This window comes from Cricetulus griseus, chromosome 2 (genome assembly GCF_003668045.3).
Source record: "Cricetulus griseus strain 17A/GY chromosome 2, alternate assembly CriGri-PICRH-1.0, whole genome shotgun sequence".
NCBI lineage: Eukaryota > Metazoa > Chordata > Mammalia > Rodentia > Cricetidae > Cricetulus > Cricetulus griseus.
This window is the reverse complement of record NC_048595.1, coordinates 282,025,207-282,052,994: the sequence shown is the minus strand read 5'-3', so window position 1 is coordinate 282,052,994 and position 27,788 is coordinate 282,025,207. Positions and strand designations below refer to the sequence as shown.

General features: G+C 45.9%; 1 protein-coding gene across 2 annotated transcripts; it reads right to left on the bottom strand.

Moving 5' to 3' along the window:
• On the bottom strand, nucleotides 1-24,337 carry Akap12 (A-kinase anchoring protein 12). Of its 2 annotated transcripts, none has more exons than XM_035440405.1 (3): nucleotides 24,141-24,337; nucleotides 3,003-7,920; nucleotides 1-1,098 (listed from the first exon to the last, which is right to left on the bottom strand). In XM_035440405.1, the coding sequence occupies exons 1-2, from the start codon at nucleotides 24,163-24,165 to the stop codon at nucleotides 3,011-3,013; spliced, it is 4,935 nt and encodes a 1,644-aa protein (XP_035296296.1). In that variant the 5' UTR covers nucleotides 24,166-24,337; the 3' UTR covers nucleotides 1-1,098; nucleotides 3,003-3,010. The 2 variants fall into 2 exon arrangements, with proteins under 2 accessions (XP_035296296.1, XP_035296295.1); XM_035440404.1 differs by lacking the exon at nucleotides 1-1,098 and adding an exon at nucleotides 1,176-1,193.
• Nucleotides 24,338-27,788: the final 3,451 nt, after the last annotated feature.

Sequence of the window (27,788 nt, the reverse complement as noted above, 5' to 3'; positions counted from 1 at the left end):
TCTAAGTGAAGCAAATATTTTATTTAAATCAGTTGTCAAACCACAATTTGTTCAAATGAACATAATGCAACATTGTTCTTAAAAGGGGCACAGATATCACAGACACACTCCAGTATCTATCAAAATACCATTTTATAAAGAATGGGACTCACTTGGTTCTGCTTACGAATTCAATCCAGGATATAAGAGTACAATCAAAAAAGTACAACAGATTTCCTTCTGCATGAGATGGAAAACCTATCACGGCCTTAGGCACACTCATCTGTCCACGTCATTAAGAGAAGGGACTTAATCTGCCACTAAGGAGACTGCTTTCCAACCTGAACTGGATTAGAAAGAAACACATCACAGTAATATTGGGACATTCTAGATGTTTCCAAATGGTGTTTTATTTCTGAGCTCCCTATGCGTAGGAAAACGACCACTTTCAGAGGACTACTAACCCATAAACCCAAGCTCAGTGACCTTTAAAATGACTTGTACCTTCCTCTCAGGAATGTTATTTCTCTATTTGCCACAGATTATAGTTGAGGCTCAGAGCTTCTCAAGGCTTCACTACAGCTGCACACCCGTCATATATTGTGTAATACAAAAGGCATGTGCTTAAACATTAGGAAAAAAAATATACAATAGGTACATGAGGAGGACTACAGAAAACATACATATAAATATATAGAGGAGGATGCTCCAGTTTGAGAAGTAGAACTAGGTATTGCCAACATTGATTCCAGGTTGAATGTAGGGACCTTCAATCAGAAATACATGGAATCAAGGGAAAAATCAAAGGCAGTCTTTAAACAAGGAAATGTTAGCTGGCTCTAGCTCCCGGTGAAGCCTCAGGATTGTCAGGGGTGCTCTCCAAGGTTGAAGTCAGCGGACAGCCCACTCTGAATCTCAAGGACTCAGCAATCTTGGTCTCAACAGCAGCATTTTTTTCCGTGGCTTGCCTTCACATTCTGGCCTTGCAGATATGAGTAACTGTAGGAGTAAGAAAGGAGAGAGAAATAAAGACCTCTTTTCCTGCCTCAATTTGTTGACGACACAACACAGCACAAGAGCTATGGGAATGGGGTGGTACACACCTTTAATCCCAGCACTCTGGAGGCAGAGGCAGGTGGATCTCTGTGAGTTCGAGGCCAGCCTGGTCTACAAAGTGAATTCTACGACAGGCTCCAAAGCTACACAGAGAAACCCTGTCTTGGAAAAAAAGAAAAAGAGGTTGGCTAGACAGCTCAGTAGCTAAAGGTGTTTGCTAGAACAGTGTGGAGACCTGAGTTCAACCCTCAGAAGGTGTCCTCTGACACACACACACACACACACACACACACACACACACACACACACACACACACGCGCGCCATAGCATAGGCACCCTATCCCACCCACATTATGTAGGCACCAACCCACGCAACCATCAAACATTTTTAAGGGCTAGAAAGATGGCACAGTGTATCTCCATACTGTTAACACACACACGATGGCATTATAGCCAAGGAATACTGACTTAGAATGTGCCCTGGATTCCAACCTCAACACCAACAGAAATGCATCTTACCAGAGCCAGATGTGGTGGTGGCTCATGCCTGTAATCTACTGACAGGAGACTGAAGGCAGGAGGATTACCTGGAGTTCAAGTCCAGCCTGGGCTACACAGTCTCTAAAAAACAAATAGGAAAGCTGGGCATGGTTGCGCACACCTTGTGATTCCAGCACTGGGGAGGCAGAGACAGGCATATCTCTGTGAGTTCAAGGCCAACCTGGTCTACAGAGTGAGTTCCAGGACAACTTCCAAAGCTACAGTGAAACCCTGTCTTAAAAAAGCAAAGGAAAAAAAAAAAAAGGAAGAAAGAAACAAACAAACATAAGAAAAGTCAGGTATGGTGGGACACTTGGCACTAGAGAAGTGCAAGATCAGAAATTGAAGGTCATCTGTGCCATCGTTAGCTACATAGCAAGCTCAAGGCCACCCTGGGCTAAAACAAAAGATAGCATGGTCCATATTGTGTCCCACTGCTATAAGGTTAATCAGCAGAGACACCTCCTCCCAGGCTCAGGTGCACTGCAAGCTAAAAAATGCTCATCAGTGCTGCTGGGAACTGGGCTGGGCTGGAGTCCATGCTTCTCCCAAATAGCTATAAACTAGTTTTGAAAAGAGGATTTTGATTTATGTGTCTTTGTGTGAGTACGAATATGGTCACAGAGGTATTAGGAGGCCAGAAGGTGGCTGAATTAGAGATGGAATTGCAGGTGGTTGGGAGCTGCCTGACATGTGTGTTGGGAATTGACCTCTTTTCCTCTACAAGGGCAGTATACATTCTTATATTTTTGGTTGTGAGCCTAGCCTTTAATGGCTGAGCCATCCCTCCAGCTCCCGGCAGTACACACTCTTAACCTCTCCAGGCCCTAAACTAAAATGTTAATAGTTTTGGCTGATCTAGGTATGGTGGCACACACCTTTAATCCCAGCATGGGAAGGAGAGGGACAGAAGCCACCAGCCTGGTTAACATGGTGAGTTCCGGGACAGTAAGGCCTACATAGTGAGACCCTGTCTCAAAGAAAAGAAAGAAGGAAAAAAAAAAGAGCAAAAGGAAGCCATTATTTTCATGACACCAGTAAGACTTGGTGGGATTCTGATGAAAAAAAAAGGGGGTGGGGTGGGGGGGCGGGGATGGAGAGATGGCTCAGTGCTTAAGAGTACCGTCTACGCTTTCAGAGGACCCAGGTTCAATTGCCAGCACCCACATGGTAGCTCACAACTGTCTATAACCCCAGTTCTAGAGGATCCGACACCCTCTCACAGGCAAAACATCAATGCGCATAAAAATAAATTTAAAACAAACAAACCCAAAAAATCTACCGTTGATAGATTACTTACTATCCTTACTCTAGTTGATAATTATTTCCAACTGAAGGTTCTGTATACAATCAGTTATTGCCATGTAATTGTATCAATGTGGGATGTGGGACAGGGAACCAACCTCCCAGAAGGAAGTTTACCTACCTAACATCTTAGGATTCTGCCAGGTCTCCCTCAGGCTCCCGTAGGTCCTCTTCTGTCTGGGGCTTCATCTCTTTGACTGACTCGGTGTGCGTTTTTCCTTCCTGAATCCCTACTTCCCGGGCATCTCCCTCCTCTGTTAGCTTTGGTCCATTGGCATCTGGAGACTCTTTGGTTAGATTTCCCAAGGCATCTGCCTCTGCCTGGGCTGAGCTTTGGTGTTGGAGGCCATCAGCAGCATGCCCCTTTAGATTTTTGGATTCAGGTGGCAGCTTCTCTACACTTTCTAATTTGGCACAATCATCACCTGGCACAGGCTTTGCTCCATTTCCATCTCCCTCTGCCCCGAGTGGGACAATCACCTGCTCACACTGCTGGTCTTTGATACTGACACTCTCAATTGCAAGCATATTGATCTTTTCTGAAGGCTTGCTCTTGCCTTCGGAAATATCAGAAAGGGCAAGCCCATCTTGGGCTGCAGCAGTCACTGCTTCATCTTGGGCGGAGTCTTGATGGCAGCTTTCTTCTTCATCCAGCATCTGTAGAGCTCCCTGGCTGTCAGCCTGCATCACCGGAACCTGGGTCTGTGAATCAGGAGCACAGATTGTGGGGGTTGTTTCGATGTGAGCGAACTGGTCCACGGCTGTCTGGATGATGTTCTCGACAAGCTTGGTGCTCTCACTCTGGAGCTCCAAGATCTCAGCTTCAACCTTGAGGCCTCCCTCCCTTGCTGCACTCTCCTGGTCATCTTCGTCCTCTGATCTCTGTTTCTGGGATGCACCTATCTCTCCCTGCAAGTCAGAATGTAGGGTGTTTTCAGGAGCCAGTGATACTATTACTGGGACAGACTCTGCCTGCTTCTCTGGTCCCGAGGGCACAATGTCCTCTCCATGCTGAGAAGTCCAGTGGTCACCCTTTTCAGAGGACATCTCTGCTGGTATTAAATGTGTACCCACACACTCCAGACTTCCATCTGTTTCTGAAGTCTTGACAGTTTCTGCAACCTCCCTCATGGATACAGCTGTTGGGGTTACTGGTGGGTCCAAGCTTTGAACTTGAACCTGTATGCAACCTGCCTCGTCTTGGTCTGGGAGAGTGGAGCTTCCTTCAAGGCTGCTCATTTCCTCTCCCCTCTCTGAGATGGACGCGTCAACGGTCTGGACAGGCTGTGGGTGGGCTTCTTCACACTCAGGAGAGGCCGCTCTCCTTTCAGGTTCTTCACTCGCTTGCTCTGGTTTTGTTTCCATTTTCTCCTTCTCAACATCAGTTCCCATCTCTCTCTCCTCCGGGTTAAGGCTCTGCGCTTCCACACACTCCTTTTCTTGACATTCAGGCTCTGTTATCTCCTCACCATCTTGTGTCACTTCAGCAATCTTTTCTCGACTGTCGGGGCCATCTGTGTGTACTGACACCTCCAGTCCTTCCACACAGAGTTCGTCTTTGACTCTTTCGCCATCAGAGTGGCTAGCCTCTTGACCCACCTCGGTCTTTGCCAGAACAGGTGCTGCTTCCATAGCAAGCTCTTGCTTCACTGGTTCTAGAACATCTCTTCCCGGTTTTTCCCCATATTCTTCCTGGGGTGGAAAATTGGGTGGCACTGAAGGTCCCTCCTTCTGAGCAAGAGCTGCTTCAGCCTCTGTGACCTGTGACTGCCTGTCAGTTGCAATGGCTTTACTGTCCTGGCTTTCAATGACCTCATCTTGCTGTGCCACATCTGGAGTGTCTGAATCTGCTAGGGGAGTGCTTCCGTTTGTCTCACTGTCTGTCAGGGTTTCGGATGACTCGGGGGCTACAACTTGATCCAACAGCTGCTGGGGCTCAATAGCCTGACATGTGGTGACTTGCTCCTTCAACTCTACACCCGCTGTGACTTCGGGAACTGCTTTGAGGCTATCTGGAGTACTCTGTCCAATCTCAGAGCCCCATGCAGAATGCTCAGCTTCACTTCCCTGCACGGGCTCTTCCAGCACAACGACATCTCGCTCTTTCTCCACAGCCAGCGCTTCAGAATCCTCTTCAACCTCCTCCACTTTCTCCAGTGCTTTCAGCCCCGCTCTCTGTACAGTCTGGGTGGCAGGCACTTGTGACTCCCCTTTTACCTTTTCTGCAACTGCCTGGAGGATGGCTTGTGTCTGCCGCTCCTGCTCTTCTCTGTCTGGCACACCACCCTCTACCTCCTGAACCGGGGTGGCTTCCTCTGTGGTGTCTGGAGAGTCGGTTAGTTGGGAAACCGCTGACACCATGTCTGTGGTCTCTTCTGCTCCCGATGCTTCAGTGACTTCTTCAGCATGGAGAGCCTCTGTGGTTTCTGCAGCTGTCACAGCTTCCGAGACGAATTCCACCTCGCTGATAACTGTGTCGTCATGGGCATCTTTGCCTTCTGGCAAGGTCTGGGTGGCCGTAGGGGTTTCTTTTGCAATGACATCTCTTTCAGTGACCTCCTTAGTGGAGGGTATGGCTTCGTCTTTGGCCTGTTCAGGAGGTTCTGTCACAGAAGCCGATATCCAAGAAGGAGACCGCTCTTCGGCACTGGTGACTGCCCTGGTCCCATCAATGACAGCCACACTGACAGTGTGAACCAGTGTCTTGCTAAGCTCCTCAGACACGTACAGGGCCCCCTGAAGCTGGGACCCTTCCTCACTCTCCTGAGCTTGCTGCGCGTCCATCTTCTCCCTTTCTACCGCATCATACTCAGACAGAGGCACAACAGCCGGGACATCAGGGTCATCTTCATTGACTTCTGTGGACGCCATGTCTTCAGCAGTGGCTTGTTCTTGCTTCCCATCCGGCCTTTTCTTCCGCCGTCCAGGGATAAATTTCTTAATGGAAACCCAAGATTCTTCTTTACTCAGCTCAACGTCTGAAGCCAATTGCTCTGTCCCGGAGTCTTCCGTTTTCTCCTCCAGCTTTGACTTGGATTTTTTTCTCGGAGTGACTAACCTTTTAAATGACTCCCAGGTGGAGACACCTTCCCCTTCAGAAGGGCTTCCAGCTGGCTCAGGCGAGGAACTTCCTTGCGCTTGGTCATGTTCCTGGGTGCTGCCGGGGACAGCATCTGCTCCAGCTTCTTTGTCTTTGCTGGCCTCTTCCACTCTGTGGCCATCCCCTCCCACTGTCCTCGGCCCTCCTTCGTCATCTGATGATGAGGCCTTCCTCGCTCTTTTCTTGGATGACCCCACGCAAATCAGTGCCTCCCAAGACACAGAGGTATCCACCTTGCGCTTCGGTTCTTCGGACTTTTGCTCATCTCCGACGGTTTTGACTTCTTCTTGCATTTCTGACACTGTACTCTCTGTGGAGGACAACGTGGCACTCTTGACCTTGTCCACTTCTTCTTCCTTGTCACTCTCAGAAGGTCTTCGTACCCGTTTCTTGGGTGTCACCATCTTTTTGAAAGATGCCCAAGGAGTGGTTCCTTCCCTTTTTTTCTCTCCGTCGGAAGTGGCTCCCTCCTCGGCTTCTCCTTCCTGCTGTGCTTCTGACAGCCCTTTCTCCAGACATGTGATCTCCTCCTGCTCTTCTGGGGAGGAGGCAGAGCTCTCCCCCTTCTGTTCATCAGCGCTCTCTGGGGACTCGGTTTGAACCTGTTGGTGTTCTCCTGGCTCTTCATCTCCTCCACCCCCACGTTTCCCCTTCTGCTTCTTCCCAGAGAGCTTCTTTAGGCCGGAGCTACTGAAGAGTTTCTTCAAAGGGCTTCCCTGTACCTTGATCCTCTCTTGGGAGGACAGCATCTCTGCCTCACTGACAATGCCTTCGGGGTGTTTGGGCAATGTCTTCTCATCGGGACTTAGATCTGTCAGCTGTGAATGGTCACCTCCAGAGACACACATTTCTTTGCTCTTCAGCTCCTCAGCAGGCTCGGCTTCCTGAGGGGCCTCCTTGGCCTCAGCCAGTTTTTCAGGGGGCAAGGATTCTCCTGTTTCTTTTACATCTACTTCGGCCTTCTCCCCCCCCATCTTCTCTACGGTGCTCATGTGGACTTCTGCAACAACTTCTTGGTGGGTTTCCACTTTCTCATCAAACACTTCTGTTGCCAACGGAGCACATTTCTCCTCTGATGCTCCCTCCAGGCCACCGACCTGATCTTCCAAGGGCAGCTCCACCTTCTCATAATCTGCGGACAACCTGGCCTGATTTATGCCTCCTGTGGGCTCCTGCTGCTCGGATGCTGGGGCTTGCCCAGAAGGACATTCTGTCTTGTCATTATCTTCCTCATGGACTTTTTCTGCCTCTTGCTCCTTTTTCTTCTCAGAAGTCTCCAGCTCATCCTCTTTCGGCTTCTTGAAGCTGGTCTTTTTGCGCCAGCCGGCCCAACCATGAGTAAAGAATTTCTTGAAGGAAGATGTTGTCTCGCCGCTGACTGGACTGGTCGGAGATTCTGCGTTTTTGGTGGGTTCTTTCTCTTGTTTTTCTTCTCCTTCGTTTTTGGCTTCTTCCCCAACCACCTGACCAGATTCAGCCTGAAGGGGAATTTCTTCGGTGCTGCACTGTGCTTGCTTTGGGGTGTCCTCCGGTTTCTCTGTGGATTGCTTCAGCTCACTTTCTTTGGGTGCGGACTCTCCGGTCTCCATGCCAGGCTCCTGGTGGTCACCAGCGCCAACTGTAGCTTCTGCCCCTTCGCCTTCATCCTTTTTGACCGTGAGGAGCTGGACAGTATCAGATTTCTCATTTTTATCCTTTTTCACGGTGAATTTAAAGCCAACAAACTTAAATACCTTCTTAAAGCCAACATCACTAGCCTGGGACTCTCCGGGCTGTGCCATTTCTTCTACGTTGCTTTCCGAAGCAGGGATCTGTTGGATTATTTCAGGTGTTTCTTCTTCCTGCCCATCCTTTGTGATGTCTTCAACAACTGCAGAGTTGGCAATCATTTCTTTAGCTCGGTCTTTTTCTCTCACATCTTCTGACTCTCTCTGTCCAACTATTAATAAAGACAAAAGAGAAGAAAGGAAAAATTATTTAGCCCAACAAACAAAATACTTGCATTAATACTAAGGTATAGGCTATGTAGGTGTTTATTAATGTTTAACAGATGGGCTGATGGGGGATGTCCTTCTGTATGTTTCTCTTATTGGTTGATGAATAAATGCTGATTGACCAGTAGCCAGGCAGAAAGTATAGGTGGGGCTACCAGACTAAGAATGCTGGAAAGAGGAACGGCAGGGAAGCAGTCTCCAGAGGGGGAGACTGCCATATAGTCACCAAAGGAGTAACATGCCGGAGCATTACCAGTAAGCCACATCTTTGTGATGATACATAGTTTAATAGAAATGGGTTAATAATTAAGGGAGAGCTAGCCTATAAGAAGCCTAAGCCATCAGCCAAACAGTTTATAATATAAGCTTCTGTGTGTTTATTTGGGTCCAAACAACTGCGGGACCAGGTGGTACAGAAATTTATGTCATCAATGGGCAATGGCTACTCCTTTCAAAGGACCATCAAAACTTCAAATGTTCTTCACACTTGCTCTGTACCTTCCCTTGGTTACCAAGGTATTAGTTCCATGAGCTGGAGAGGTAGCTCAGTGGTTAAAAACACTAGCAATTTTTGTAGAGGACCTTGGCTCTATTCCAAGCATCCACATGTTAGCTGGATCCAACTCCCTCTTCTGGCCTCTGTGGGCACTGAACACACACGGTACACAGGTATGCATGTAAGCAAAAACACTTATAGAAGTAAAAATAAATAAATCTTAAACAGGAAACACCTGAATACATGAGTAGTGATACAAAAACAAAATCTAGTAAATGAAGATCAAGGAGTACTATTTTTTAAAAAATGGGAGGGGGACTGGAGAAACAGCTCACAATTGTCTGTAACTCCAGTTCCAGTGGGTCAGACACCCTCACACAAGACATACACGGAGGCAAAACACCAAAGCACATAAAATTTTTAAAAATTAAAAAAAAAAAAAATCAGGCTTGGCATGGTGATGTGTGACTTTAATCCTGGCACTTGGGCGGCAGAAACAGCAGATACCTTTGATTTCAAGGCCAGCTTGGCCTAGAGAGTGAGATCAAGGACAGCTAGGGGCTACACAGTGAGACCCTGTTTTCAAACAAAACACAGCCAAAAGACAATGTTTGTGGGTTCAGTGTCATGTGTGTAGGTGTGTACACGTCTGTGTGTCTGCATGTAGAATGATATTGAGGTCTTCCTTATTAGCTCATTTTATTTACTTATTTTTTTATTTATTTACTTTGTGTGGAGGGTCCTGCCACAGAGCACATTGTAAGTCAGAGGACAATGTGTGGACGATGGTCCTCTGTTCCTACCCTGTGAGTTCCAATGGTTTAACTCTGTTCATCACTCGTGGCACAAAGCACCGTTGCCTGCTGAACCATCCTGTGGTCTCTCACTGAACCTGGAGGCCACCAACTTGGCAAGACAAGGTGGCTAGCAAATCCTGGCAATCCTCCTGCTTTACTGCCTTGGCATTTTCTGTGGGTTCTGGGAACTGAACCAGATCCCCATGCTTCTCTAGTGGGTACTCTATATATACCAGGCTCAAGGCATACATTACAGAGGAAAAAAAATGTTGATAAACAGATAAAACTTCCAGTTTGATCCATGAAGTCATTCTCTTTAGTTTGTAGACAGACCTCAATTAGCCCAGGCTGGCCTTGAATTTACTATGTAGCCAAGAATGTTCTTGAACTTTTGTCCTCTCTCCTATTACCCTCCAAGTGCTGGGATTATAAGCATGTGCCACCATGCTCATGTGTCTCTGTAGAATTTTAGTAGTAGTGGGGCTGGAAAGATAGTGGGGTTAAGAGCACTGTTACAGAGGAACAGGTTCAGTTCCCAGCACCCACATAATGACTCACAACCATCTGCAACTACAGCTCCAAAAGGCTCCTGGCATGGTATATGGTATACATACATACATACATACATATATACATACATACACATACATGCAGGCAAAACACTCACATAAAATAATAAACCTAAAAAATTAATTTTGGGGGTATATCACTGTGCCGGGTAATTTTAGGTCACCTTGACACTTGTCATCATTCTGAGAGAAGAAAATGCCTCCATAAAACCCAGCTGTAGGGCATTTTCTTAATTTGTGATTGATGGGGGAGGACCCAGCCCATTGTGGGAGGTGCCATCCCTGGGCAGGTGGTGCTGGGTTCTATAAGAAAACAGGCTGGCCGGGCGGTGGTGGCATACACCTTTAATCCCAGCACTCGGGAGGCAGAGGCAGGTGGAACTCTGTGAGTTGGAGGTCAGCCTGGTTTACAGAGCTAGTTCCAGGACAGCTAGGGCTAAGAGAAGCCCTGTCTTGAAACAAACAAGTATAAACAAAATTGCTAAAATCACTGGGTGAAAAGTTGTCAGAAAGCATGAAGTTTCTCAGTCTCAACACACAGGTGATAATTCAGTAAAATGGAGAAATCTAACAGGTGCCACCATAACCAAGTGATCAGGCTTGACATCCTTGCAGGAGGCACTGAGAAGGCACATGTCAGCCACATTACACATTGTCAAACAACCAGGGCCTCTCGAGCACAATGTTACAAAAGGTGAAAATCAAGCATGCAAGAAACTTCAAATAGCTGAAGAAGAGGGAGAAAAGTGTGGATGTAGAGGGAGAAAAGGCTAGATGCTCCTGTTTTTGTTTTTGTTTTTTTTCCCCTATAAATTAGCATTAAAAAAATCGTCGGGTGTAAAAAGCAAGACCACGGGATGTAATGAAGCTTGGAGGATGGATAACTGCAGTAACTGGGAGGATTCACAACACAGCAACCAGAGATTCTTCCCCTGCTTCTCAATCAGACAAATATTCATTGGGAAATGTCACTGAAAAGATTTTTATAAAGCAAAATGACCATCATATTAAACATTGAGGCAAACATCCAAAGAGGAATGAGAAGTCAGACACAATCACACTGCTCACGGTGTCTAATTTTTTTCTGCATTGAAGAACAACCCTTAATTTGCTCCTGGTAAGAATGTTAATTTGTGCATCCACATGTATGGAAATCAGCATGATCCAGCTATATACCATTCTTGTATATGGACCCACAGGACTAGTCAACATTCCACACAGTTAGTTGCATAACCATGTTTGTTGCTGACAACATGGCTGCATGGAAATGCCACAATGAAACCTGCTATTGTCTGCTAACCTAAAAAGGTAATCTAAAACATATTATGTATACCGTTTCATTTTTTTTAAAGCATTTGAAATAAGGAAATTGGCTTGTTTTCCACCCGTTCATACTAAAAGCCAACAATGGATGCTTGGAGCATTCCCATCAACTATGTTTTCTTTCCTTTGATTTATTCTGAGACAAGGTTGCATATACCCCAGGCTGACCTCCAGCTGGAGACCTCAGAATAACCTTTAACTTCTGACACCACTAAGCCTGTTAATGCAGTGTGGAGGATTGAACCCTGCCCTGGGCTAGGCAAGCTCTCTAGCCCAATGTTCAAAAATATTCCAATGCAAGAAGAGATGTGACCTTTTATTTATTGAAGGTGAGTTAATGTGGACTGTGTGTGATCCAATCAGTGACAAATTCTAATAAATTTTACTAGTAACCAGTAAAAGTATAAATTCAATATCCTGGCCAGACGTTGGTGGCTCACGCCTTTAATCCCAGCACTCGGGAGGCAGAGGCAGGTGGATCTCTGTGAGTATAAGGCCAGCCTGGTCTATAGAGCGAATTCCAGGACAACCTCCAAAGCAATACAGAGAAACCTTGTCTCGAAAAGAAAGAAAGAAAAAAATTGAGTATCCTGTCACAAGCCCTCTCTGGGATTATGAAATGCAGGGATTTTTTTGAACAAAGATGGGAAAGTGCAGTGTTCCGCACCATTGCCTCTCAAGTGCACTGCCCGGCTAAGAACACGTGTTTTAATCCCTGAGCCATCTCTCCAGGCCCCATCCTTTTTCCCTTTATAAATTCTGCATTGGAATGCTTGAGCTAAAGGACACAAAAACAAACAGTATGCAGCCAACTAGCAGGACCAGACAGCTTCTTGACAGCTAAATGGCTAAGCAATAGAAACTGCTTTATGGACTCTTAAATCTTGGGAAGTCTTGAAGTCTTAACTGGCCTACTAGTCTACAATGTCCGTGTAGGTAAAATCTTAGTCACTGTTGTCAGAACAATTTCCAGATGCTCATCCGCATGGCATTCATTTTCCCCATTTGCCTATCAAGTTGGACACTCACGGTTTTGTGGGTCCCGGCCTCCACTTGTCTCCTGCCTCAACCCTGTACAATCTGTACAGAACTTACAGGGAGGTTCTACTTCCAAAAATTTGGCCTCTGCTGTATAGTCAAGCTATCGAACAAATGGTGGCCCGGGGCCTTGCGCTTAGTCTTCAAAACTACTAGGCCCAAGACCGGTTAAATCAGGTTCCAACAGGATACAGAAATGTCCTCGTGCACCCCTGTGGCGCACACGCGCATTTGCACATCCTACATCCTGCCCCCACGTCATGCGCTTGAAACCCACAGTGATGCCTAGATGCTATTTCTAGGCCACGCGCCGACACACTGTGACGTAGCAGCCCACGCAAATAGACCCCATCCACCTCCCTTCACGCTCCATGTTTGCTGGCTCCTGACTGGGAAGGAAGGAGTACAATGACCTTTCCATTCCTGGATCATTTTCTATCTCTCCTCTGCTGGACAACTCTGTCCCTTTTCCAAGCTACGTTACTGAAGGTTGTACCCTTTGTCTGGCTAGTGATCTGCTCTTGGGTAGCCTCGTGTACTGTCCCTGTGTTAAGATCTATTATGCTCATTTCCAGGTTAGATTGCGGTGGATTTTGCATGTGCAGCATGGAGGCTTGGCTTGGCCCCGCGCTCCAAGGCTGAGTCCACTCTAAGCGCAGTGCGCTGTGACCCTCAGGAAGACTGATAAAGGGTGGGCTGCGAGCCACACCCACCGGCCAGAGGGGTCACCTTTCCCATCCATGCTGCACTACTTACTTCCCAGGGGGGTGGGGCATGCTACTTACAGCAGAAGTTACTCCACCAGGGCATGGTGGCAGGTAGCCGGGTGGCGGGTAGCCGGGTGGCCGGGTACAGCGGCCTGAGTGGCCCGGCCAGCGGCTCCCGGCTGCCCCATCGCGGGACACCAACCGGCCGCGGGGCGGTCGGCGGCCACCCAGGTGGAGAGGGGCACCCTTGGGAACGGCTACACACGTCACAGAGGCGGGGCACTGTTTGCCAGGTGACCAAAGCAAGCCCCTCCCCCCAACACCAGAAGATTCTAGGATCACGTGTGGGAGCTTTGACTCGCTGCCCTAATACAAGAGTAGGTGATGGGCTCTCTTGACAGTCCCTTTTCTGTATACCACCTACATATGATTAGCTAGTTAAAGCTCAGAGTAATGGTCACAGGCACGCAGGACACACCTCTGTGGATTTGTGGATTTGGCTTGGGTGTGAGCACTTTGTTTTGTTTTTTAAAGATTTTATTATTATGTATACAACATTCTGCTTCCATGTATATCTGCACACCAGAAAAGGGCACCAGATCTCATAACTGCAGTGTTTTCACAGTCCTGGGCCACGTTCTTTCCTATAGTCCCATCTCAGAGATTGAAGGCAGAGGCTCCAGTTGCCTCAGAAGACACAAGAACTTCAAAAATGGCAACCTAGGGAAAAGGCCCCTATAATGACTTGGGGCGACAATTTGGCAGTTTACTACAATGCTAAACATATTTTTACCCTGTGAGACTGCAATCATGACCCTTGGCACACACAAAGATGAGTAGAAAGCTACAGTCCATATACACACACACATAAAAAAAAATATATACTTGGGTACTGGATTCAGATTCACTCATATAACTTATCAAAATTAGGACTAACCAGTCTAGAATTCAGCAGGTAGTTGGGTAAAAAGATCATGGCCTGACAGGGGATTGGAGAAGGAAGAATGAATAGGTACTAATGGAAGTGTTAGGGATACTGTGCTTTCTGATACTAATTATATTGAAAGTATACAACGCCCCCACTTGTCAAAATCCATAGGATGGACACCACCAGGATTAACCCCACACAGTACACACTCCTGAGGCTGCATCATCCATCCAAATTGAAGGGGCCACTTTGGGAAAGGATTTGAACAGTGGAGACTACAGGGATCCATGCCTAACTTTTCTATGAACCCAAATTGCTCTTTTAAATCAGAGAAGGAGGCTGGAGAGATGGCTCGGCAGTTAAGAGCACTGACTGCTCTTCCAGAGGTCCTGAGTTCAATTTCCAACATCCACATGGTAGCTCACAACCATTTATAATGAGATCTGATGCCCTCTTCTGGCATGCAGGCATACATGCAGACAGAGCACTCACACATTAAAAATAATAATAATAAAATAAAAGTTAAAAAAAAAATCCAGCATGGGTCATGCTGGAGGTTTCCTTCTATCCAAATGAGTAAATGGCCAACTCCTTTGGCCACTGTCTTACAGTAGGTATGTGTCACTTTGGGGAAACTGAAGGCTGACTTGGTAGAACCTTGAGACTGGTGTTGAAGGGACCTGCTCCCCTTTCAGCAGCCATAACAACCGAACACGTGCTTGCCATAAACTTGCCTTGGTCACTTAGAGGTCAGATGCCTGTCTCCTGACAAGGAACCCATCAGAAGTTAGTCACTAGAAAGTCAGATGCCTGCCTGGTGACAAGGAACCAATCAGAAGTTAGCTGGTGGCGCTATGCTTTATGACTCTGAGTGTGCTTTAAGGACAAGCACACAGCAATGACGTAGAGAGCATAGCAACCACCCTGGGAGGGCCTATGGGCCATAACAACTAGTTGACCAATCAACACAGGGCAAGCCCTCCAAGCCTGGAGGCACACCAATCATGAGCCTGTGCATACCCCTAGACACTCCCCTTACGCTGTCCTATAAGATCGCTTGGGAGGCCCTAGGAGCCACCTTTTGCTAGCCATCCGCCATGGCGGATGGGTGAAAGACCCGAGCTAACATGGGGTTAGCTCGTTAAATTACAATAAAGCCTCGTGCAGTTTACAGCAAGCTCTCGAATCTGCCTGGTGATTGGGGTGACTGCAGTTGTGGCCTGGGACCCCGGGTACCTGAGTTTTCTGGGGGTCTAACAGTGTGAGAAGGGAGAAGCCATGTCTTTTTGATTCTATACACTTGCAGAGCATGAATACCCTCTTCCCCTGGAAGTCATCATAATGTTTTAAACTTGTAAACACCACAAGACAAGTGCTGGTACGTGTCACCTCTCACATTTGGACAGCAACTAAGATTGTTTCGGTGTGAAAAGTGGGGTTCAATTCATGCTTAACAGTTGTACTTTGTAAAAACCAACAAAAGAATACACATGCCCCATCCACTAGGACTATCTGGCCATCATTTTGGAACAAAGTGGGGGAAATGGCTAAGGCAGGAAGTATTGACGATGCTAAATTGGAATGTGTGTGTGTCAGTTGAGGAACCTGGAGGAACAACCAATTCTACAGTGAGGAAGTGGGGGGAGGTGGAGTGGTGGCCACTTAAAAGCTTATTAGGGACAAATGGCATGGTGCACAGTATCCTGAAAAAAGTATTCATCATCATCCCTGATGCATTCTGGCTAAGAGTTCAATACCTAAATTGAACCAAAGGGAGACACAGCATAAAATAAAGTCACCCCCCCCCCCAAAAAAAAAGGAAAAGAAAAAGGTCTAGATTAGGGCTGCAAAATGCCATCTTCTGAGCAAGATGCAGCCATTACAATCACAAAGTCAAGCAGCTGTACTGGATTTGCATAAGAACAGTCAGGCATGGGTGGAGGAAGGGCTGGGGGAAAGGGGCAGGACTAGCTTTCACAGTTAAAATATTCGGCTAAATGGCTTGCTAGAATATAGAGTCAGGGAGAGGATGAGTCATTGCCTTTAGAGACTTCCACTGGTGACCAGTGGGTACTTCCAATCCAGTGTTCACACAACACAGATGACCCAGGTTAAATGGAATGGCTCACCAAACAAAACCAAGTCATGAACATGAAAAGGGCACTGGTAGAGATAAGAGAGGGAGTTTGATGGACACTGAGTGAAAGGGCTGTAAGAAGAGATGTGTGAGTGTAATGGTGTGGGGCATCACTAGTACATTCTATACATGGAAGAAATTGTCCAGGAACAAACATTGTCCCGAAGGGCCAGTGAGATAGTTCGGTGAGTAACGGTGTCTGTCACCAATTCTGTGATGACCTGGATTTTATCATAGGGAGCCACATGGTAGAAGGAGACAACCAGTTCCCACAAAGTTGACATTCACATGCATGCATGCAAAATGTAAATTGCCAGGTGCTGGTGGGGCATGCCTTGCATCCCAGAATTTGGGAGGCAGAGGGAAGGTGAATTTCTGAGAGTTCTAGGCCAGCCTGGTCTACAGAGTGAGTTCCTGTCTCACACACTTAGTCTTGAATTTGAGATTCTAATACCTGAGGCTCCTGAGTGCTGGCATTACAGATGGATAACATGAAAAATATGGCTTTCCCTTCCCCCAAAGACACAGAGTGCTATACTAGATACAGTCATCCCGTTCCCCTACCCAGTTACTTTCCCAGGGAGCCAGATGCCCAGCCCTCAGATTGGCATTTTTACATTTTGAGTGAAAACCTATTGTCCACAGCTAGCTAATTAGTAAGCTGGCTGGTTATGCTCATTAAAAGCTCAGGTGGCTTTAAACGTGCTTGTTTCTTTTTCCAAAACAAATGTGCTTATTGTTTTTTGGGAGGGGTGTTTTTTAAAGGACCTCATATATCCTGAGGTGGATATGAACTAGCTATATACCTGAAGCTGGGCTTGAACTTGTAACGCCCCTGCCTCCGTTTCCTAAGTGCTAGAATTACAGGCATGCGCTATCACATTGAAGTTCTTAGCTGATTTTTGTGAATTCCAAATGTCTGTAGATAGGTAATTACTGATAGGGAATCTATAAAAGAGGATTCATATAAAGACAATGTGAAGAGATGATCACTATGGTTTGTTTGTTTGTTTGTTTGTAAGTTGTTCAGTGGTCTGCCAAACTGTGCCATAATGGTTGCATGACTCATTTTTATGCACCTCCCCCAGAAGTTTGTTGGTCCTATCTTTTGGGGTCATTATCGGAATCCCTGACGGAGTTTGAACAGAAGAGGGCAGTGTTGTCCAGCCGGCTGCTGGGGAACTATAAGGTGCAAGACCTGCAGAGCAGAACCCACACAAGCAGTCTGGGTGTGCTTTCAAACTCAGCAAAATTGCAGGTTCTGCTTGTGCCTTTAAGAAAGAAAAGGCCCCGGCACTTAGGAGGCAGAGGCAGGAAGATCTCTGTGAGTTTGATACCAGCCTGGTCTATAAAGGATAGCCAGAGCTGTTACAGAGAAACCTGTCTTGGGAAAAAAAAAAAGGAAGGAAAGGGGGGGGGGGGGAAGAGGAAGGAACCTTGACTTCCAACATAAACCTCCCCAGGGTGTGAAGGAAAGCCTACATCTGCAGTCGACTCTCTACTCTCTTACCCTATATCATGTAAAAGCTACAGGTCCCTTCCCGAATTTGGACCCATGTGAGCCTGCTGTGGTCTCATGTTCATCTATGTTTTTCTCCCATCCTTCCCCCAATTCCTCACTCTTTTAGCTTTCACCGGCCTACCTGTTCTTGGAATATTCAAATTACCCACATTTCCCCAGTCCTGTCTGGAAGCAGGATCCCCAGAGCAGATATCATCCCCAACTGCCTGTGAGCTGCCGGAGCCCCTGACAGGTTGCATTCACAGACAATACTTAGTAAACAAACAGGAACTTATTTCTGGCAGGATCTCAGATACCCAACTCCTTAAGTAACTGAGGGGAGCTTTGCACTGCTGATATGCTTGCCTCCACCTCCCCAAGGACTGTGATTACAGGTTATGTACCACCAGGTCCAGCTTGAGAAACTGTTAAATGCTTTAAAGCAAAAAAAAAAAAAAAAAAAAAAAAAAAAAAAAAAAAAAGAAAGAAAAAAAAAAGAACAGAAAAAAAAAAAAAAGCCCAAAGATATGGGGATGGTAGGGAAAAGTGCTAAACCAACAAGCTCCTAATGCAGTGGTTCTCAGCCTGTGGGATGCCTGTGTCTCTGCCTCTTTTTTTTTTTTGTTTGTTTGTTTTGTTTGTTTTTTTGTTTTGTTTTGTTTTTCAAGACAGGGTTTTTCTGTGCAGCTTTGGAGCCTAGCCTGGAACTCACTCTGGAGACCAGGCTGGCCTCAAACTCACAGAGATCCGCCTGCCTCTGCCTCTGCCTCTGCCTCCCGAGTGCTGGGATTAAAGGCGTGCGCCACCAACACCCAGCATCTCTACCTCTCTGTCTTTGTCTCTGTCTCTGTCTGTCTCTGTCTCTCTCTCTCTCTGTCTCTCTCTCTCTCTCCTCTCTCTCTCTCTCACACACACACACACACACACACACACACACACACACACACACACACACACACACACACACGATAGTTCAATGGTAAAGCCCTATGGAAAGGAACTGCTGCCACCATGATGGAATGTATGCCCTTAACTGTGAGCTTACAAAAACAAACAAATAAATAAAAACTGTCTCTGCCCTTCAAGTAAGAAATAATATTCATGGGGAAGTCATCAAGTCCCTCTATTAATGTTTACCCTTCATTCATGGCTTCAAAATCTAGTCACATGTGTGCTATGTATGGATGGATGTATGAGAGCCATAATGCTTACGTAGAGGTCAGAGAACAACTCTTTAGTGGGCTCCTTCCTTCCACCTTTACATGGGTTCCAGGGATTAAGTATAGGTCACAGCTGACCTGTGGAGCTGGCCCTCTCCTGTCAAGTTTGACAAATTAGATTCTTGAGCTACTTGTGCAGAAAGTTGAGTCCTTCACATCTGCCAATAATATAAGCATCATCATACTCTCTAATGGACATGTTCACTGGTACTCCCCGAAACTGGCCTCTGAACCCATTAACGTGCATGGTGGACAAAGGTTGCATGGATATTCAACCAGACTTAGAGCAAAAGATACTTTGGGAGAAAAACTCCCTCTGAACTGAGCTTGTACCAACCTCCTTTCTTCATCATCACTCCTGAATGGCAATGCAACAACTATTTACAGTATATTTAGTGGTATAAGCATTCCAGGGGTGTTTAAAGTTCAATGGCACAGGTTGTTTGAATTAAAAAATTTTTTCTAATGGACACATTTTGTATGGAGATCTTGGAACCAATTCCCCACAGATGCCAAGAGACAACCGAACATAGGAGACTGAAATATAAAAGTATCACACACACACACACACACACACACACACACACACACACACAACTTTAAAAAAGCTTAAAAGAAAAAATAAAAGCAACCTCCTGTTCCTCACAAATGTTCATTTTTTTTTTATCTTAATGTAGCTGTTCAGTTTTGGTTACACCACTTTTAAAGCAACAACAACCAAAAAAAAAGAAAGAAAGAAAAAGAAAAGAAAGGAAGAAGAGAAAAGAGAAGAAAAGAAAAAGGTGCAACACCACAAAAACTACAACATTCAATTTTCAGGTTTAGAATAACGAGTGCTCTCTGTCCCCAGGCACAGTTTACTGTGTGTGACATCTGGAACTGTTTAACTTTCCCTCACGATCTCCTGGAATTCTTCCAGGAATTCTCTGCATTCTAAACCCACCCCTTATATCAAAACACGCCCAACTCAACTCTGCTTGTCCCCAAAGCTCATCAGCCAAGAAACCTCCAGGCAGAAGAACCTGTTTAACTGTGATTAACTCAGAGATCCAAAACCCACCATCGGGCCATCCAGGTGACATCATTACTGAGTGGCTTTGGCCACCAAGGTGCAAGGGCATGTCCTTAGATACCATCAGCTAAGCCTGGAGAAGAGACCCTTTATCAGATGCTCTGTAGCCAGGCTTGAGAAACTTCCTCTTAGGACAAGAGGAAGCTCAGGAATCAGGGTTTTCAGGACAACTGTTAGGAATAAACAATGAAATCCACAAGGCACCAAGAACACAGAGTCAACATCAGCAGAGGCCACCTGTACTGTACTGCCCCCACCAAATCAGAACCAACACATTACACCGCTCATTCCCAGGATACTGCCTCCACATGATTTGCATAAAAATCCAATATAATCTGTTCACAATATTCGTGAATGCTTCTCTGGTTTAATTTTTTTTAATCAAAAAATCTTACTGGCTCTTTTCCATTTTAGCCCCAGCTAGTCTCGAAAGGTGATCCTTCTGCCTCTGCCTCCCAAGTGTTAGATTACAGGAGTGAACCACCACACTTGGATTCCCAATGGCTCTGCCTAATTTAACAAATGGAAATACTATCAGTTAACTTAAAAATGTTCGAATTAAGGAAAACGGGAAAGATGCCTTTTAAAATGGCTTATTTTTAATTACGTGCAATGTGGGTGTTGGTGTGTGGGTGTGTGCATGAGTGCAGGTGCCCCACAGAGACCAGAAAAGAATGTCGGATCCCTGGAGCTGAGGTTAAAGTCAACTGTGCTGCCTGGGAAGGGGTGCTGGGTTAGTTATCAGGTCCTGTGCTCTTAACAGCTGAGTCTTCTCTCCAGTGCTGAAAGATACTTCCTCTTCATTCAAAAAGTAGCTCTGGCCAGGTGGTGGTGGTGCACACCTTTAAGCCCAGCACCAGGGAGGCAGGGGCAGGAGGATGTCTATGAGTTCGAGGCCAGCCTGGTCTACAGAGCGACTTCCAGGACAGCTAGGGCTGTTACACAGAGATATCCCGTCTTGAAAAGGCAAAAGCAAAGCAAAACAAAACAAAACAAAAAAGGTAGCTCTGGTGGGGTGTGGTGGCAAACGGCTTTAATCCCAGCACCAGGTCATCTCTGTGAGTTTAAGGTCAGCCTGCCTGGTCTACATATCAAGTTCTAGGTCAGCCAGGGACATACACAGATCTTTACTTAAGAAAACAAAATTTTGAGTAAGATGGCTAACAGGCAAAGGAACTTGCCGAGCAAGCCTAAGGACCCGAGTTGTTGCATCCTGGGAAGTCAACAGAGGAAGCAGGAAGTTGAGAAGGAGGATCATCTTTCTATAACACAGAGCAGTACAGGCATGCACACAAACATGGACACTTACATGTGTACACACACACACACAAGGTAGTTCGGGCTAGCACAGTTGGTAGAGTGCCTGCCTAGCATGCATGAAACCATGATGGCCATTCCCAACACTGCACAAACTAGGTGTGGTAGCACTGGCCTGTAAGTCCAGCAATGGGAAAGTGTCACAAGAGGACTAGAAATGTAAGGTGTGTAAGGTGATCCTTGGGGTTACCCAGGGAGTTTGAAGTCAGCTTACCCTAAGTGAGACCCTGTCTTAAGAAAAAAGAGACAGAGAGAGAGAGAGAGAGAGAGAGAGAGAGAGAGAGAGAGAGAGAGAGAGAGAGAGAGAGAAAATGAGGGGGCTGGAGAGAAAACAGTGGTTAAGAGCACTGGTTACTTTTCCAGAGGTCCTGAGTTCAATTCCCAGCAACCATATGGTGACACACAAGCTTCTTCTGGCATCAGATATACATGCAGATAGAGCACACATGTACAGAAATAATTAAAAAAAAATGCTGCAGGTAGTCTTTCTGTTGTGCTACCACTCTGTGAATTAGGGAAGGGGACCTTCTTTCACCATAGTGTCACAAACAATTATTTTCTAGTTTCTATGCCTAGTTAGTGCTAATAGGAGTCAGGAAGGGCGATACCATGTCCCGTGAGCAATCCGTCAGATCTAAGTCAGGTTGTATTGTCTACACCTCAGGTGTCTGTGAACTGGGAGAGAGGTGACAAATAGGTCTTTAAAATTTCTATTTCAGAAATGAAAAGACATTTCTAAGTAGTCTCCATACACACCCATAAACCCTGCTAGTGTGATTAAGAAACTTAAGCACCGGGCTCCTTCTCAAATGCTACAGGAACTCTCTTTTCCTTCTTATTTAAACAAGCAGCTCAAAGCCTTCACTGCTTTTCCAGAGTCTGACCAACTAAAGATTACCAAGAACACATCTTCCTTAATCAGTTACCTCACAGAGAAACAGCAACACAGACACTGAAATTCCCTTTGAAGAAGTCTCCTTGCTCTTCACGTTTCTGCTTCTCTTTTTTATCGTGTGTGTGTGTGTGTGTGTGTGTGTGTGTGTGTGTGTGTGTGTGTGTGTGTGTGTGTGTGTGAGACAACATCTCATGTATCCCAGCCTGGCTTTGAACCCCTGATCCTCCTGTCTCCACCTTCCCAGTGGTAAGATTGCAGGTCTGTGATACCATGCCTAGCTTCTGCAGTGTTTGGGATCGAACCCTAGGTTTCAGGCAAGCCATAAAACATTTTACCAGTCGAGCTGCAACCCCTTGCTATTAGAGGACATGTGCTCTCTTTCTGTTATTATTTCTTCCTTTCTTTCGAGATGGGGTCATCTTATGTCACACCAGCCTTCCTGGAACTCTCTGGTGGAGACCAAACTGGTCCTGAACCCACAAGAGTTCAGCTTGCCTCTGCCCCCAGAGTGCTGGGACCCAAATGTATGCACCATCATGCCTGGCCTCGTGTGCAGTTTCTGATTACTAGCAAAAAGCACAAAACCATGCAACACTGCCCATACACACATTGTGAAGTGTAACCTAGAAAGCAATAGAGCCAACTATTAGATAGTAGCACCTTAAGAATTAGACAGTCCCTCTAAACATTCTGCCTATCACCCCACTGGGATTACCTACAGAACTCCTTCCTTCCCACAAGAAACTGAGCATGTGACAAACTAATAAAATATCAAATATACAAAACAACACCTTATACATGAAAAATCACAGAATAAAGTGAGATCTTGCTGGCCCCTCCTTATATTGTTTCCTTCATGTAAAAACTAAGGACTTGGGGGCTAGAGAGAGGGCTTAGCAGTTAAGGGGATGTACAGATCTTGCAGAAGTCAGAAATTCAGATCTCAGCACCCAAGCCAGGCATCTAAACTAGTGCCTGGAACTACAGGCTTTATTTAGGGGAATCCAATATCTCAGGCTTCAGAGGGCACCCGCACTTACATACATGTATTCATACAGACTGATACAGGTATCTACACATCATTAAAAATAAATCTTAAAATAACTAATGACTTGGGAAGACAGAATATGCTTTGTTTATCTATTCATTTCTAAGTTTTACAAATTTTCATGCTGGCCAGTGGCAGAAAGACATGCAAAGTTACAGAGGCGGCAAACTATGAAGAAGCCCTCGGCGTAAACAAGCTAAACTATAGGAAGTGAGAGATATTTTTAGCTTTGCCAAACTTTCGAATTCATTTGAAATTCCACAGGGAGACACAGCTTTGTGGGGGAGTAGTTACACAGAGAAAATACTGAAGCCACAGAAAGTTTATGTCCCACTTTAAGACAACAGATTTGGCAGTGTTAGTCTCAAACATTTAAATCAGAGCTGTTTTTATAAATGTAATTTAGCAAGTGGAGTTTAATTTTTTGAGAGGGCAAAAGGGAAAGAAAACATAAACACACTGTCCACTAAGAAGCCCACACACAGCATAACTGCCTAAGACTATCAAACACCAAGTTAGTGGATTTGCAAATGCATTCTAAAAGCCTGGTGTAGGCGGTCCCTAAAGCAGGCATTACACTACTGCTCACACAACTAGATTCCTAGAAAACAAGCACCAAAAAAAAAAGAAATTATTTATTACTATTTTTACTAACATCTAAATGTCATCCCTTGCTATAGCTTTAGGAACTATGGCTTTACAAATACCAACCACTTAAGCCAGAACTAAACTAAAACATTAGTCTGAAACACAACTTCACCTAGTGCACCAGGAAACCCCAAACACTTGGAATTTCTCGGACACAGGCCCTTTTAAACTTAGACTAACTAGAACAGGTTATCCACAACGAATCTGACACTTTTTCAATTCGGCTGGCTGCTGTGGTTCCCTCCCGCTTCCCCAAAGGGAAAGGATAAAGCTCCTAACCAATGCATCTTCCCATTACCTCTTACGGGAGGATTTGGGTTTAGATAAAAATAAAACGTGGGGTCCATTGGTTCCTGCGGGACTACGGGACGCTCTCCTGATAAAAGTGCAGGGAGAGAACTGAAAACCAATGAAGTTCCAGCCAAAACGTACTTTTCTCCCCACCAAGGGAGAATAAAGACTTGCTTACCTGTGATGGTAATGGTCCCCAGCATATTTAATATCAGTCTTCGCCCTCCTACGGCAACTGGCAGAAACCTCCGTCTGTCTCCTCCCTACTAACCCAGTAAGGTGTCGGTGTGACCGGAAGGAACCTAGTCCCAACCACCCTCAGAGCATCAGGGAGCCTCTCGCGCCCCAGAGGTGCAGTAATGAGCACTGAAGACGCTTCGCCTGGTAATTATAGGGAGACCCCGCCCTCGCCCCCGACTCCGCCCACGCTCAGCCCACACCTCTGCCCTGACTTGGCCGCACCACCAGGGGAAGTCACGTGCCCCATTTTACAGGGCTGGTCTCTACGTGGTCCACAGAGACCCAAGGGGGGCGTTTTAAAGTCTCCGGGGTGAAGGAGACCCCAAGAATCAGTATTGGATCCAAGAGGTGATTTCATCCCTGGCACCGACTCCTGCACCACAAAACTTTAAAAATTATGTAAAGGCAATAACTGCACAAAATATTAAATTCTCCGATTTTTAACGCCGCGTTCTGTGTCCTTCAGCTGTTTTAAAGGCGGATAAGGTGTTAAACGACATTCCCCCTTTAAAGCCCTGTGTTATTTATTTTATGTTTCCATCTGTTCCCTACACACCGGCCGGTGTGAAGATCCACAGCTCGGCTCAGTCCTGTTTCCCAGGCTTTTTGCGAAGGGTTGCTACAAAGCAAACTGTATTCAGAATTTACTCAAGACAACTTTTTCCAAAGGCAGAAAGAAATATCTGAGCCTTAGGTCTTTCCCCTTTTTCGGGGTAGAAAGGAACTAAACATTTGGCTCAAACTACCACCAACGTTCTCCCACGTGAAGCCTATGGCATGTAAATAAAACAGAAGCCGTTATTAAAAATTCAGGCAGCAAAAAAATAAAAAAATAAAAAAATTCAGGCGGCAGCCCAATATTTCTTTTTCCGTTAATCTTAAGATTGTTTCACTACAAAGACACAAGTAATACATAAGCTGGGTTTTCTGCTAGGAAAGGTTCGTTAGGCACCCAGAGATTTTTTTTTTCTTTTGCATCTTTTTCCTATTTATCACAGCATGCTTTGCCCCTCTGAGCAAACAGCCTTGCCCCACCCCAAAACAAAAGGTTCTATTGTTGCTCTTCTCCAGACCTGAAGGCCTTACTCATGACTGTTTAGGGGTCTGGGGGGTGGATATCAGTGTGGAAAAGAGTGGGTAAACGCAAGCGACACGCGGTGGGCGGGAGGGGTCTAAAAAAATGAAGGTTAAAGTCCAGCCCAGCTGTCAGACACTGCATATGGTTGCTCCTTCTTGCCACCAGGGGGCGCGACAAACCATGTTCAGGCCCAGAAAGACAGAGAAAGGGTCAATTCCTGCTAGGCAATTTTCCTACACAGATCAGCTTCCCAGACAACACCCAACCTGGCTGTGAATCTAGGTGAGCAGGGTCTTATGTTGATTGTTTAAGACCTGGGAGCAGACCTTTGCCCTCTGCGTTCCCTACGTGTGGGGTTCCAGGCAGCCCAGCCACCACCACCCCCCACCTACTCGAGCTGTGTAGATCATGGACAAAAAGCCCCTAGAGGCAGCATCAGTGGTCTGCATTAAATAAGACCCTCCCTCCCCCTAGGGACCCGAGGAGACAATGAATGACTCCTCAGCACTTGCAGACCGTACACGGCGGGCTCCTCTATGGATTCAAGTGTACATAACTGTATCACCAACACCTTCCCTTATGAGTCCAAATTCTAATAACAGCTGTGCCGCTGCAATAGCTAAGGGGAAAATTCACTAGAAACGACACTTTTTTACATCTGAAGTGAGAGACTGTTAGAGAGGCAGCCAGAAGGGTGAGGGACGAAGGCCAGAGTGTATGGCACAGCTGCCCAGCAAGTCCTCTGGGTCTGGCAGGAGAAATGCAGAAGGAAAGGTCCAACAGGAGGTCACAGTAAATGCAAGCCACTTTCCTTTGCCACCGCTTCCAAGCCACCTATCACCATTCAAAGTAAAAAGAAGAGGATAATATACACCCATCATTTGGTGGGTGGTGGGTGGTGTGTGTGTGTGTGTGTGTGTGCGCGCGCGCGCTCTCTCCACTTTTGTGGGGGGGAACCCCCTGGGGACCAATCAGATACTGTCTCTCAAGCCTCAGGGCTCTCACAGTTGTGCATGGCAGCCACACCCAGGAAAGAGAATTTAGCTTGCTCTGGGAGGTATCATTTGAGCTGGCCTACGGAAAGATGGGGACTCCCCAGAATGCAGCACAAAGAGGCAACATTGTGGCTCAATGCCTGGGACTCATGGGTGTGTTCCTTACTCCCAGCACTGGAGAGGCAGAGGCAGAGGCAGATGAATCTCCATGAGTTCAAGGCCAGCCTGGTCTACAGAGTGAGTTCCAGGACAGCCAAGGCTACACAGAAAAACCCTATCTCAGAGAGAGAGAGAGGAGAGAGACACAGAGAGAGAGAGAGCCAGAGACAGAGAGAGACAGAGAGAGAGAGAACACTTTGTGACAACAGTCTTAGAAAGAAATGGAGTAGCCAAGTGTAGTGTACATGTTTGTGGTTCCATCACTGTGGACAGAAGCAGAAGATCAGTAAGTAGTTCAGGGCTAACCTCAACCACATAATTAATGAGGACAGCCTGGGCTACATGAGAACCTGTCTCAAAAACAAAAATTAAAAAAAATGAAGTACTGGGGCAAATAATCTGAGTACAACAGATATTTAGTTAAAGATACACAGAACATACATGGGGATGGCAGCACATACATGTAATGTAAGCACTTAGATGGTCCAGGTGGAAAGCTCAGGAGTTCAAGACTACCCTCAGCTACAAAGTGAGTCAGAGATGAGCCAAGCTATTAGACCATGTCTCAAAGGAGCAAACACACAAAGATACAAACAAGAGATACAAATGTGAGGTTAGACAGACAGTTTAGCCATTAAAAGAGCATTACTACTCTTGCAGAGGACCCAAGTTGGAAGTTGAGCTTCCAGCACCCATTTTGGGTGGCTTACAACCACCTGTAACTCAAACTCTAGGGGATCTGGACACACACACACTCAGAAAAACAGGAGGCTGTTGACATGTCAATGCAGAACATGGCTGTTCTTCAAGAGTTACACAGTTCAATTCCTGAATCTACATTGTAGCTCACAAACATCTGTAACTCCAGACCAAGGGGATCAGACACCATCTTTGGACCTCCTTGGGTACTGCAAACATGTGATGCACAGATATATTTATTTTTTTCCTTTTCTCTCTTTTTTTCTTCAAGACAGGGGCTCTCTGTGTAGCCTCAGCTATAGACCAGCTGTCCTCAAACTCACAGAGATCCTTCTGCCTCTGCTTCTCAAGTTCTGGGATTAAAGGTGGTATTATACATACCACCATCACTCTGCTTGCACAAACATACATTAAGGCAAACTCATATAAATAAAATAAAAGTAAAGAAAAATCTCAACAGAAAAGTTGTTTTGAATTAAAAAATAAAGAAATGAAAAGATGTTCAATATCATCATCCGTTAGAAATATGCAAATTAAAGCCACTTTACACCCACCCACCAGGATGCTAATAACCAAATGACAACAATAACAGGGAATAGAAAAAAAAAAAAAAAAAAAAAAGAACCTGCTGCTTATAGCAAGGAAAACATCGAAG

Bases quoted from the DNA above. Each gene is read 5' to 3' on its own strand.
- Akap12 (XM_035440405.1), bottom strand. From the start codon at position 24,165: ATGCTGGGGACCATTACCATCACAG. The intron at 7,921-24,140 runs GTAAGCAAGTCT...CTTTATTAATAG, and splicing joins GGGGACCATTACCATCACAG to TTGGACAGAGAGAGTCAGAA.